Source organism: Elephas maximus, chromosome 24, assembly GCF_024166365.1.
Source record: "Elephas maximus indicus isolate mEleMax1 chromosome 24, mEleMax1 primary haplotype, whole genome shotgun sequence".
Lineage (NCBI taxonomy): Eukaryota > Metazoa > Chordata > Mammalia > Proboscidea > Elephantidae > Elephas > Elephas maximus.
The window spans coordinates 37774439-37786699 of record NC_064842.1 but is presented as its reverse complement, the minus strand read 5'-3'; the positions used below and the strand labels follow the sequence as shown (position 1 = coordinate 37786699).

The 12261-nt window shown below is 43.0% G+C and overlaps 1 protein-coding gene across 2 annotated transcripts in view; it reads left to right on the top strand.

Moving 5' to 3' along the window:
* The window catches only part of TNR (tenascin R), an 85306-nt gene that overhangs the window by 61948 nt on the left and 11097 nt on the right, over positions 1-12261 (top strand). For both annotated transcript variants that reach the window (XM_049868512.1, XM_049868513.1), the window contains 2 exons: positions 10334-10485; positions 11933-12029. In XM_049868512.1, coding sequence (XP_049724469.1) covers positions 10334-10485; positions 11933-12029 — 249 coding nt within the window. The remainder of the gene's footprint in view (positions 1-10333; positions 10486-11932; positions 12030-12261) is intronic.

The window sequence follows — 12261 nt, the reverse complement described above, 5'->3', positions numbered from 1 at the left end:
TTCTTTTGCCAATACTACATAGTGTTTTTATATCTATGACTTTAGAATATATCTTAATATCTGGTAGAACAAGTGTTCTCACTTTTCTTTTTCAAAGTTGGCTTAAATATTTGTTGACATTTGTTTTTCCATAAACATCTTAGAGTAAGTTTATAAAGTTTCTTTAAAAATTCGTTTTCAGCTAGAATTTAAATTACAATTGTAGTGAATTTATAAATTAGTTTGGGGAGAATTGACATCTTTATAATATTAAGTCATCCCTTCTAAAAGTATATTATGTATCCTCATTTATTCAAATCAGACTTATGTTCTTTAATAGAGTATAAATTGTTTCTCTATGGTAATCTTTATGTTTTTGGCTATTTTCTTTCTAGGAATTTATTCATTTAATCTGGGTTTTAAAACTTAGTAGCATAAATTCATCATGAAGCCTTTTATTATTTTTAAATCTCTAACTGTAGCTAGTTTCCCTTCTTCATTTCGTATTTTGCTTATTTGCCTCAGCTCAAAGAGAGGTGCTTCCTGACCATCTTAGTTGAGGTCAGGGTCTAGGATGGAAGAAAGAAGCAGCAAGTGACAATCAGGAGCTGAGGCATTTGACCTGGGACTTGAATAATGAGAGTGAACCAGAAGAGCAACACGGACTTAAGGAAGAGTAATTACTACATCCTGAGGGAGGAATAAGTTTGGCATGTACACTAGATTAAAAGAAAGCCAATGTGGCTGGGGAGTAGTGAGAGAAAGGAGGGTTACAAGGCAGAGCCAGAGTGTGGTGGGCTTGGTAGGCCAAGGCAAAGATTTAGGATTTTATTCTAGTTGCAATGGAGAAGCCATTGAGGGTTTTTAGCAAAAATGAGAGATAGCAGGAGATAAGATCTTACTTAACATTGTAAAACGATCACTCTGGTTGAAGTATGGAGAGTGGATGCAAGTGGGATCAGAGTGGCACCAGAAAGGTCAGGCAGGAAGCACTACATGACTCCACCCTGTCCTTGCCATATTAAATTAAAAGCCACAGAGAGTGGCCAGGCTGGTCATCATACGTCTGTACTCAACACAGTCTACCATGAAATTAGATCTTCTGATATAAGTGAATCCAAGAAATAACAAGACAGATTACATCAGAATATTCTTCTACTATTTGGATGCCTTTAACTGATCTTTGAAAGAACCTTGTGGAACTACACTTGATGGGTAGAATGCAGGTTGTCTGCAGAGCTCGAGGAACTTCTCACACCTCTCCTTAGAATGAAAATGTTGAAGTTGTCTATTGCTCGGTTGATTCTCCTCTCCCATTATCTTCTAAAGGGCTGTTTTCACCTCTCCCCCGAAGTCTCACTATTAGCTCCTAATTGGGGGGGTCTTATCCTCATCTAATCCAATCTCCACATTGTACTGAGAATGATATTTCTAAAAAATTGAGCTTAAAATCCATCAGTGGACTTCCTATCCTCTTGCCTTCAGGAGAAGGTCCAAGTTTTTTCATGGCATGATCCAGTCCCAGCTCACCCCTCCAGAGCTCTTACTCATTCATCCAGCCCAGCTCTTGCTCTGTCTTCCACATAAATCTCCAGTTTCCCAAATGGAAATGCTTATGCACAGGCCTGGAACACCCTTCTACCAGTTTGTGACTAACTTCTATGTTAGTTCCTAAAATAAGCAGCCTTTTCTGACTGGCATTTGCCAATCTCTGAACCCATCCCAGACCCCAGCCTCTCTCCCCACCCTTGCCAGTCCCAAGCTGCATTGCACGCCTCACTTCTGTGTTCTCATAGTGCCTTGTTTACCTCTCCCCCATAGCTCTTAGAACTCAGGATGATATGTTCCTATTGCTCGTATCAGAGTGTAAGCAACCTGAAAAGTAGGACCATGTCTTTTTCTTCTTTAAATTTCATCTCCTAGCCCTTTTTTTAGAACCCAGCAGGCGCTCCTTATATGTTTGTTGACTGAATAAACATGTGAATAGGCTGGAAGACACTGTGCAGAAGGCAAAGATGGCATATTTGACAGCTCATGTGGGCTCAACACTCACCCTTGCCATGTCCACAGCCTCAGACTATTCCCACAATCTAGCCAGCCCCATTGCAAATGAGGGCTATTAATTCTAACAAGGGGAACTAGGGAAGTGCCAGTCAAAAGCCCATGTCTCGAAAGAACAAATCAAAGAGCTGGTGGCTGGCGCTGGTCACCCATGCTTCTGTGTAGCCGCACTCTATGCTGTGCAGTCACAGAGAAACCTGTGGAGGTTGTTCTCAGACAGAAACACTGATATCATGGCTGTAAGGGTGGGCAGTGGGCAGACTCCCCAGAGCCGTTAAACCCAACCAGTTTAAAGACTGTGTCCAAGGGCACAAAACAAGGGACAGGGCAGGGACTGTCTTCCCTCACTCCCGGTCAGCTGGGGGCCATCTGATTGCGCTGTGCTTCATGTAGCTCACTCCACTCACCATTCAGTCTCTGGACGCTCAACACAAACCAATTTCTGAGCAACTCTTCCGGTGAGTGCCCCGGTCCTGTTGGTCTCACAATTACATCTGGGAACACTTAACCAGGAGACATTTCAGTGTGCTGATCACTCAGCATTGCTTTCCTCTTAACTTCGTAATCACCACAGCGTGTGTTAAAAAAAAAAAAAAAAAAAAAATGCCTCCTCCTCAGGCCAGTCCCCAGTTATTGCACTGAAAGGAAGAAAACTCTTCCAGTTTTGTTCTTGGTCCTAAAATGTCTACCTTGAGGGAAAAAATTACTGTGATGATCTGGGTTAGAGTTAAAAAGGAGTTTCTGATGATATTAGGTGGCATGACATCTATCTGAAATATGCCCTGACAATCACCTTTCTCCCATGTCATAAAATGTCTGATGACACAGGACATACACAATGAACACAAAAGAACAGGAATCAGAGTATTTTCCGTTATTAGCTAAGCCAGAATCTAATAAACCCCAAAGCAGAACTTAATGATCAAAACCGGAACATAGTGCTTAAACTCAAGGCTAAACAGCGTCTCTTATTTCCTCTCCTTCCCATCCCACCCCACCTAATCTTGGGATCAGCCCACTCAGGGCACATCTATTAGGAAGGAGAGAGAGAGGGGAGAGGGAGAAGAGAAGAGAGGGAGAGTGTGTGAGAGAGAGAGGGACTGATTGATTGAGATTCAGTCTACCCACCCAGTCACATGGATCTAGACAGAGAAAGCAGACCACAGGGCTCCTTTGGGACACTGTCCATTCCACCTCTTAGCCTCTCTTAGACCAAAACCCCAAAATCCATTGTCACCGACTCAATTCTGACTCTTGGCGACCCCGTGTGTTACAGAGTAGAATGGTTCCATAGGGTTTCCTTGGCTGAAATCTTTGTGCGAGCAGATTGTCAGGCCTTTCTTCCACAGCACCACTAGGTGGGTTCAAACCACCAACACTTCAGTTAGTAGTCAAGTACAAATTGTTTGCACCACCCAGGGAAGCCTCTCTTAGAGGAAGAGGAAGAAATACCAGAAAAAGGGTGGAGTTTGGTTTCCACATTTTAAGACCTGGTGACACTGCCCGCTATTGAGTGACAGTTCAGAATTTAACCAATCAAATGAACAGTTCCTTCTCCCATGGGAGAAACCTACTGGGGAGGCTAAGACACCCCTCCCCCCAAAATAAGCCACATTATCAGAAACTAGCAATTGTGCTAGCAGAAATTCAAAACACGAGACAGTTAATATTGTCACATCCAAAGGATCACAGCTCTGAAGTTTGCTCTCCATTGGTCCCAAGTTAGTTGCCGCTAACTTCCTGTGAGGTCTCCAGTCCTTTTCTCCTTGAATGTGTAATTAACACCTACCATTTTAATTTCTGAAACGAATCTAAGATTGGGAATCCCCTCCACCATAGCCCATTGTTAAGGGTGGCAGCACAGTCCTTGTGCCTAGAAGGAGTTAACATACCCTCAGAGGGACCTTGCATGAAGTCTACCGAACTCCAGCTTCTCCCTAACACAGGATGCTTCACTGATGATTCATGACAGGAGTCTTAGATGACCAGGGCTTTCAGTGAAGTTGCTACGTCATGTCACCTTCAGTGTGAGGGCTTATACTGTCACTTGCTCTGATCCACCAGGGGGCCCTATGTTGCGCCTGTAGTGTACTAGTTTGGCCAGTAGAGGTCACTGTAGCGACTGACACGTGAGCTCCCTACACAGCCTCTCTTCAATAACTGCAACAGTTCAAGGATGCAGAACCACATCGCTGCACTATGCTTTCATTGACCCAGAAGGTCATCATATTTGCAGAGCACCCAAACCACTCTTCCCCAAATGGCAATCTCTGCCTATAACTTGCTTGGTCAGCTCCTGCAGTCCAGAAATGCTCTTCTGGTGGGCTCTGCTTCATGGCCTTCCCGCTGAGCATTAAAATTTGCCCTGAAGCTAAGCTCTTTCAGACACATGATTTAAGCTTCTCTTTCAGCTAATTAGATATTGTTCTACAAATTAGGCTGTTCTTGCTGAAAGATGAGCAGCAATTTACTTCCTCTGCCCTCCCCTTAAACTTAAACCGTGTTTTACAACATGGCCATTTGATTGTTTAGTCCAGTCAGGAGATTGTTCTACACGAAAATCAGATATCCATCTTCCTGCTAACGTTGAGCTTGTTTGGGCATTCCTTAATGACTGCTGTGAAGATCGTGAAAGTTTTGCTTAGATGCTTTTGACCCTTTTGAAAGGTGATTTATCTTGGCCCATGCATCAGTAATCATCGTCTAAAAAACCAATAACTAGCTGAGTTAACACACATTCACATTACAAGAGGAGGGGTTGGATTTTTATTATCTTCATTTTACTCATGAAAAAACTGACATCCAGGATATGAACAGGCCCTTCACCAAAAGAGATATTTGGGTGGCTAACAGATACATGAGGAAATGCTCACGATCATTAGCCATTCCCATAAAACCCCAGTGCCGTCGAGTCGATTCCGACTCATAGCGACCCTATAGGACAGAGTAGAACTGCCCCATAGAGTTTCCAAGGAGCACCTGGCAGATTTGAACTACTGACCTTTTGGTTAGCAGCCACAACATTTAACCAGTACGCCGCCAAGGTTTCCCATTAGCCATTAGAGAAATGCAAATGAAAACTACAATGAGATACTATCTCGCCCCAATAAGTCTAGCATTAATCCAAAAAACACAAAATAATAAATGTTGGAGAGGTTGTAGAGAGACTGGAACACTTATACACTGCTGGTGGGAATGTAAAACGGTACAACCACTTTCAAAATCGATTTGGCTCTTCCTTAAAAAGCTAGAAATAGAGGTACCATATGATCCAGCAATCCCACTCTTGGAATATATCCTAGAGAAATAAGAGCCCTCACACGAATAGATATATGCACACTCATATTCATTGCAGCACTGTTCACAATAGCAAAAAGATGGAAACAACCTAGATGCCCATCAACAGATGAACAGATAAACAAATTATGTTATAGTCACATAATGGAATACTACACAACAGTGAGGAACAATGATGAATCTGTGAAACATTCCACAACATGGATGAATCTGGAAGGCATTATACTGAGTGAAATCAGTCTGTTGCAAAAGGACAAATACTATATGACACCCCTGTTATAAGACCCTCACATGTCTCTCAGTTTGTCATACTGTGGGGGCTTGTGTGTTGCTGGGATGCTGGAAGCTATGCCACTGGTATTCAGATACCAGCAGGGTCATCCATGGGAGACAGGTTTCAGCTGAGCTTCCAGACTAAGACAGACTAGGAAGAAGGACCCATCAGTCTACCTCTGAAAAGCGTTAGCCAATGAAAACCTTATGAATAGTAGCGGAACATTGTCTGATATAGTGCTGGAAGATGAGCTCCCCAGGTTGGAAGGCACTCAAAAGATGACTAGGGAAGAGCTGCCTCCTCAAAGCAGAGTTGACCTTAATGACGTGAATGGAGTAAAGCTTTCGGGGCCTTCATTCCCTGATGTGGCATGACTCAAAATGAGAAGAAACAGCTGCAAACGTCCATTAATAATCCGAACCTGGAATGTACGAAGTATGAATCTAAGAAAATTGGAAATCATTAAAAATGAAATGGAAAACATAAACATAGATATCCTAGGCATTAGTGAGCTGAAACGAACTAGCATTGGCCATTTTGAATTGGACAATCATATTTTTTATAGTGTACTACGCTGGGAATGACAACTTGAAGAGGAATGGTGTTGCATTCATCGTCAAAGAGAACGTTTCAACATCTATCCTGAAGTACAACGCTGTCAGTTATAGGACAATACCCATACCCTACAAGGAAGACCAGTTAATACGACTATTATTCAAATTTACGCACGAACCACTAGGGCCAAAGATGAAGAAATAGAAGATTTTTATCAGCTGCTACAGTCTGAAATTCATCAAACATGCAATCAAGATGCATTGATAATTACTGGCGATTGGAATGCGAACATTGGAAACAAAGAAGAAGGATCAGTAGTTGGAAAATATGGCCTTGGTGATAGAAACGATGCTGGAGATTGAATGATAGAATTTTGCAAGACCAACGACTTCTTCATTGCAAATACCTTCTTTCACCAACGTAAACAGCAACTACATGGACCTCGCCAGAGGGACCACACAGAAATCAAATTGACTACATCTGTGGAAAGAGATGTTGGAAAAGCTCAATATCATCAGTCAGAACCATCAATTGCTCATATGCAAGTTCAAGCTGAAACTGAAGAAAATCAGAGCAAGCCCACAAGAGCCAAAAAATATGACCTTGAGTATATCCCACCTGAATTTAGAGACCATCTGAAGAACAGATTTAACACATTGAACACTAGTGACTGAGACCAGACGAGTTGTGGAATGACATCAAGGACATCATCCATGAAGAAAGCAAGAGGTCATTGAAAAGACAGGAAAGAAAGAAAAGACCAAGATGGACGTCAGAGGAGACCCTGAAACTGGCTCTCGAACGTCAAATAGCTAAAGCAAAAGGAAGAATTGATGAAGTAAAAGAACTAAACAAAAGATTTCAAAGGGCATCTCGAGAAGACAAAGTAAAGTATTACAATGACATGTGCAAAGAGCTGGAGACGGAAAACCAAAAGGGAAGAACACACTTGGCGTTTCTCAAGCTGAAAGGACTGAAGAAAAAATTCAAGTCTCAAGTTGCAATAGTGAAGGATTCTATGGGGAAAATATTAAACAATGCAGGAAGTATCAAAAGGAGATGGAAGGAATACACAAAGTCATTATACCAAAAAGAGTTAGTCGATGTTCAACCATTTCAAGAGGTGACATATGATCAGAAACCGATGGTACAGAAGGAAGAAGTACAAGCTGCTCTGAAGGCATTGACAAAAAACAAGGCTCCAGGAATTGAAGGAAAATTAATTGAGATGTTTCAACAAACAGATGCAGCACTGGAGGTGCTCACTCATCTATGCCAAGAAATATGGAAGACAGCTTCCTGGCCAAATGACTGGAAAAGATCCATATTTATGCCTATTCCCAAGAAAGGTGATCCAACTGAATATGGAAATTATAGAACTTTATCATTAATATCACACGCAAGCAAAATTCTGCTGAAGGTCATTCAAAAACGGCTGCAGCAGTATATCGGCAGGGAACTGCCAGAAATTCAGGCTGGTTTCAGAAGAGGACGTGGAACCAGGGATATCATTGCTGATGTCAGATGGATCCTGGCTGAAAGCAGAGAATACCAGAAGGATGTTTCCTGTGTTTTATTGACTATGCAAAGGCATTTGACTGTGTTGATCATAACAAATTATGGATAACATTGAGAAGAATGGGAATTCCAGAACACTTAATTGTGCTCATGAGGAACCTTTACACAGATCAAGAGGCAGTTGTTCAGGCAAAACGAGGGGATACTGATTGGTTTAAAGTCAGGAAAGGCATGCTTCGGGGCTGTATTTTTTCACCATACCTTTTCATTCTGTATGCTGAGCAGATAATACAAGAAGCTGGACTATATGAAGAAGAATGGGGCATCAGGATTGGAGGAAGATTCATTAATAACCTGCGTTATGCAGATGACACAACCTTGCTTGCTGAAAGTGAAGAGGACTTGAAGCACTTACTAATGAAGATCAAAAACCCCAGCCTTCAGTATGGATTGCACCGCAACATAAAGAAAACAAAAATCCTCACAACTGGACCAATGAGCAACATCATGATAAACAGAGAAAAGATTGAAGTTGTCAAGGATTTCATTTTACTTGGATCCACAATCAACAGCCATGGAAGCAGCAGTCAAGAAAGGAAAAGACACATTGCATTGGGTAAATCTGCTGCAAAGGACCTCTTCAAAGTGTTGAAGAGCAAAGATGTCACCCTGAAGATTAAGGTGTGCCTGACCCAAGCCATGGTATTTCCAATCGCATCATATGCCTGTGAAAGCTGGACAATGAATAAGGAAGACCAAAGAAGAATTGACGCCTCTGAATTGTAGTGTTGGCAAAGAATATTGAATATACCATGGACTGCCAGAAGAACAAACAAATCTGTCTTAGAAGTACAGCCAGAATGCTCCTTAGAGGCAAGGCTGGCGAGACTGGGTCTTATATACTTTGGACATGTTATCAGGGGGGATCAGTCCCTGAAGAAGGACATCATGCTTGGCAGAGTACAGGGTCAGTGGAAAAGAGGAAGACCCTCAACGAGGAGGATTGACACAGTGGCTGTAACAATGAGCTCAAGCATAACAACGATTGTAAGGACGGCTCAGGACTGGGCAGTGTTTCTTTCTGTTGTGCATAGGGTTACTATGGGTCGGAACCGGTTCGATGGCACCGAACAACAACAACAACATTATAAGAACTCAAGAAAAGGTTTAAACACAAGAAAACATTCTCTGATGGTTACAAGGGTGGGGAGGAAGGGAATGGGGAATTCATTAACTAGATAGTAGACAAGAATTATCTTAGGTGAAGGGAAAGACAATGCACAACACAGGGGAAGTCTGCACAACTGGACTAAACCAAAAGCTAAGAAGTTTCCTGAACACAACCAAACACTTCAAGGGACAGAGTAGTGGGGGTGGGGGTTTGGGGACCATGGTTTCAGGGGACATCTAGGTCAATTGGCATAACAAAGCTTATAAAGAAAATGTTCTACATCCCACTTTGGTGAGTGGTATCTGGAGTCTTAAAAGCTTTCAAGCAGCCACCTAAGATGCATCAATTGGTCCCAACCCATCTGGAGCAAAGGAGAATGAAGAACATCAAAGACACAAGAAAAATGTTAGTCCAAGAGAAAAAAGGGCCACATAAACCAAAGACTCCATCAGCCTGAGACCAGAAGAACTAAATGGTGCCTGGCTACTACCAATGACCGCACTGACAGGGAACACAGTAGAAAGTCCCTGACAGAGCAGGAGAAAAGTGGGGTGCAGAACTCAAATTCATGTAAAAAGACCAAACTTAATTGTCTGACTAAGACTAGAGGAACCCTGAAGACATGAGCCCCAGACTCTGTGTTAACCCACAACTAAAACCATTCCTGAAGCCAACTCTTTAGACAAAGATTAGACTGAACTATAAAACACAAAATAAAACTCATGAAGAGCGTGCTTCTTTTCTTCTCTTAGTTCGAGTAGATACACACACAAGACTAAATGGGTAGCTCCTGCCCGGAGGCAGGATGACAAGGCAGAAAGGGATAGGAGCTGATTGAATGGACACAGGAAAGCCGGGGTATAAGGGGGGAGCGTGCTGTCACATTATAAGGATTGCAACTAGGGTCACATAACAATATGTGCATAAATTTTTGTATGAGAAATTAACTTGAGCTGTAAACTTTCACCTAAAGTATGATTAAACAAAACAAAACTGAGCTACAAGGGCTGTGGGCTGGCATAAAAGAAAGGAAAGAGGACTTCAAGTAAAAATATGAACATATAAAATATTTCATAATGTATTGAAAATTGATACTTGTTTGAAGATAATGAGTAGTTTGTTGCTTACCTATTCAATAAATACTGAGCACTTAAAAAAACAAAAAACTGACATCCGGTGAAATCAGGCCATTTGCCTGAAGTCAAATAGGTAAGTAAAGGGTCCAGTCTATGAATCCAGCTTTTTGGTTCTCAGATCCCATAAAACTACATATTATTTGATAAATCCAACAACAGTTGAAGAAGGAGAATACAGGACAATACAGGTTCCCACACCCACACACTTCTTGAGATCCCAAGGATTTCTTATAGCTCTTGATGAAGTATCATGAGGCCTTCTAGAAACTTCTCTGGTCCAAAGCGCCTTACTCACAGTGGGAGAAAGAATCATTTCTGGAAATTGCCTCTTTTCCTGTACAGGGGGCCGGGTGTTCCCTCATCCTCAAGACTGTGCCCAGCATTTGATGAATGGAGACACCCTGAGTGGAGTTTACACCATCTTCCTCAATGGGGAGCTCAGCCAGAAGTTACAGGTGTACTGTGACATGACCACCGATGGAGGTGGCTGGATTGTAAGTACTTGCAACTGCTCTTGCAAGTAAATGTCCTTAGTGTTCTAGTTCACCTAGCTCAGCGCTGTCAACCCAAAGTTCACCGTCCTTCTGGCCGTACCTTTAACCACTGCCCAAACATCCATCTTGGGACTCTTCATGGCCCTTGAGGCCCTTATTCAGTAGTGCAGTCATAAGTTTGGTCAGGCAGGGGAGGACAAGCATATTGAGGCTGTAGTGGCCTGGCCCGGTAAAGGGGCCCAGGATGAAGGCTTCTCCTCCTGCTTATTCTGCAAAGATAGTTAATGCAGACAGATGCTGGCGGCGGGGGGAAGGGGTAATGGCTCAGCTAGGCAAGAGGTCTTGTCTGCTGAGAATTGCAATTGTAACATAGCAATGGTGGAAGAGGCGCCCCTCCAGGGGGAGGTGAGCCTATCTCCAGGGAGGTGATTAGGATCCTTCTATTGGAGGATTGCATATGGGGGAGCAACGAGGGGCAGGATATGGACAGCCACCGTTGGTTACAAAGGCCGCACCTGCCCTCGTCCTTCCTTGGCCTCCTGCTTCTTCCCCAGAGAGGCCTAAGCCTTCAGGCAATGGTCAGGCAAAGTGTCACCACTTTCCATCACCATCCTCCTCCCGAGCCAGATGGGGTAGGACAGACTGGAAGAGAAACAGAATGTCTCCCCACTGGTCCATGTGGGTCGCAATGAATCTGTCCCTAACATGGTCCAGCATTCACCAAGTTGGTGTGGATGGAAACCCAGCCCTCCCACCCTGCTGCAGACTCTCTCTCCTGCACCGCCCACACACAACACTGGATTTTTCACAGAGCAAAAATGTGTGGTTTTTGAATAGAGTTGAATAGTGGCTGTGCTCATAACAGCCACTCTGGGAAAACATTTTCTTTTATGTTTCTGGCATATTTGTGCCTTGTTCTTAAAGCATAATTGGAAATGAAGCTGAGGCTGATTTATTGGAGGTTAAATGGAATTAGCACTTAAACATCTCGGGAAGTGAATGATACGCAGCTGCTTTGCCTGCCGTACGACTATGACAGTTACTAGCTGATCCGAAGTCGGTCTTGTTCTTTTGGTGAGAAATGCTTTCTAACACACACCGTGGTGCAAAAGATTAATTGAGAGCCAAACCTATTTCCCCTGCCGGTTCCAGGGCTTTATACGTATCCTGAATCCTTTCTACATTGCAGGAGTGCAAATTAGTTCCAACATCACACCCCAGCCTATTCATCAGGAGCCTCTGAGCTTCAAGGGAAGGGCTCGGAGCATCTCCTATGACGGCTGCTGTGTCAATATCCAGCTCTGTTCTGTAAGGCACCTTACTGGGGCATCTTTGTTACTGCAGATTTAAAACTCAGTTGATATCAGTTTTCCTGACTACAGTTTTTCTCCCTTACCATCTCCCTTCTTTTTTTTTTTTAATTTTTTTATTTCCTTTCTTTTCACAGGTATTTCAGAGACGGCAGAATGGCCAAACTGATTTTTTCCGGAAATGGGCTGATTACCGGGCTGGCTTTGGGAACCTGGAGGATGAATTTTGGCTGGGTAATGCCTCCTTTTTGCTCCCCCTTGATGTGCTGCCCTGACTTCCTGTCCATCCCTCTTTTCTCTGTGTCCATCTGGGATTATCAGAAACCCTACCTGTATCTGTTGAGAGGCTGACAGCCCGTGAATTGCTTTCGGTATCTTGTGCTCTGTTTGACTCCACTATTGATCTGTTTTTATCTTATTGTGGTGTTTTCCTCTTTGCTCTGTCTCTTCCCATCCTCATTAAGAG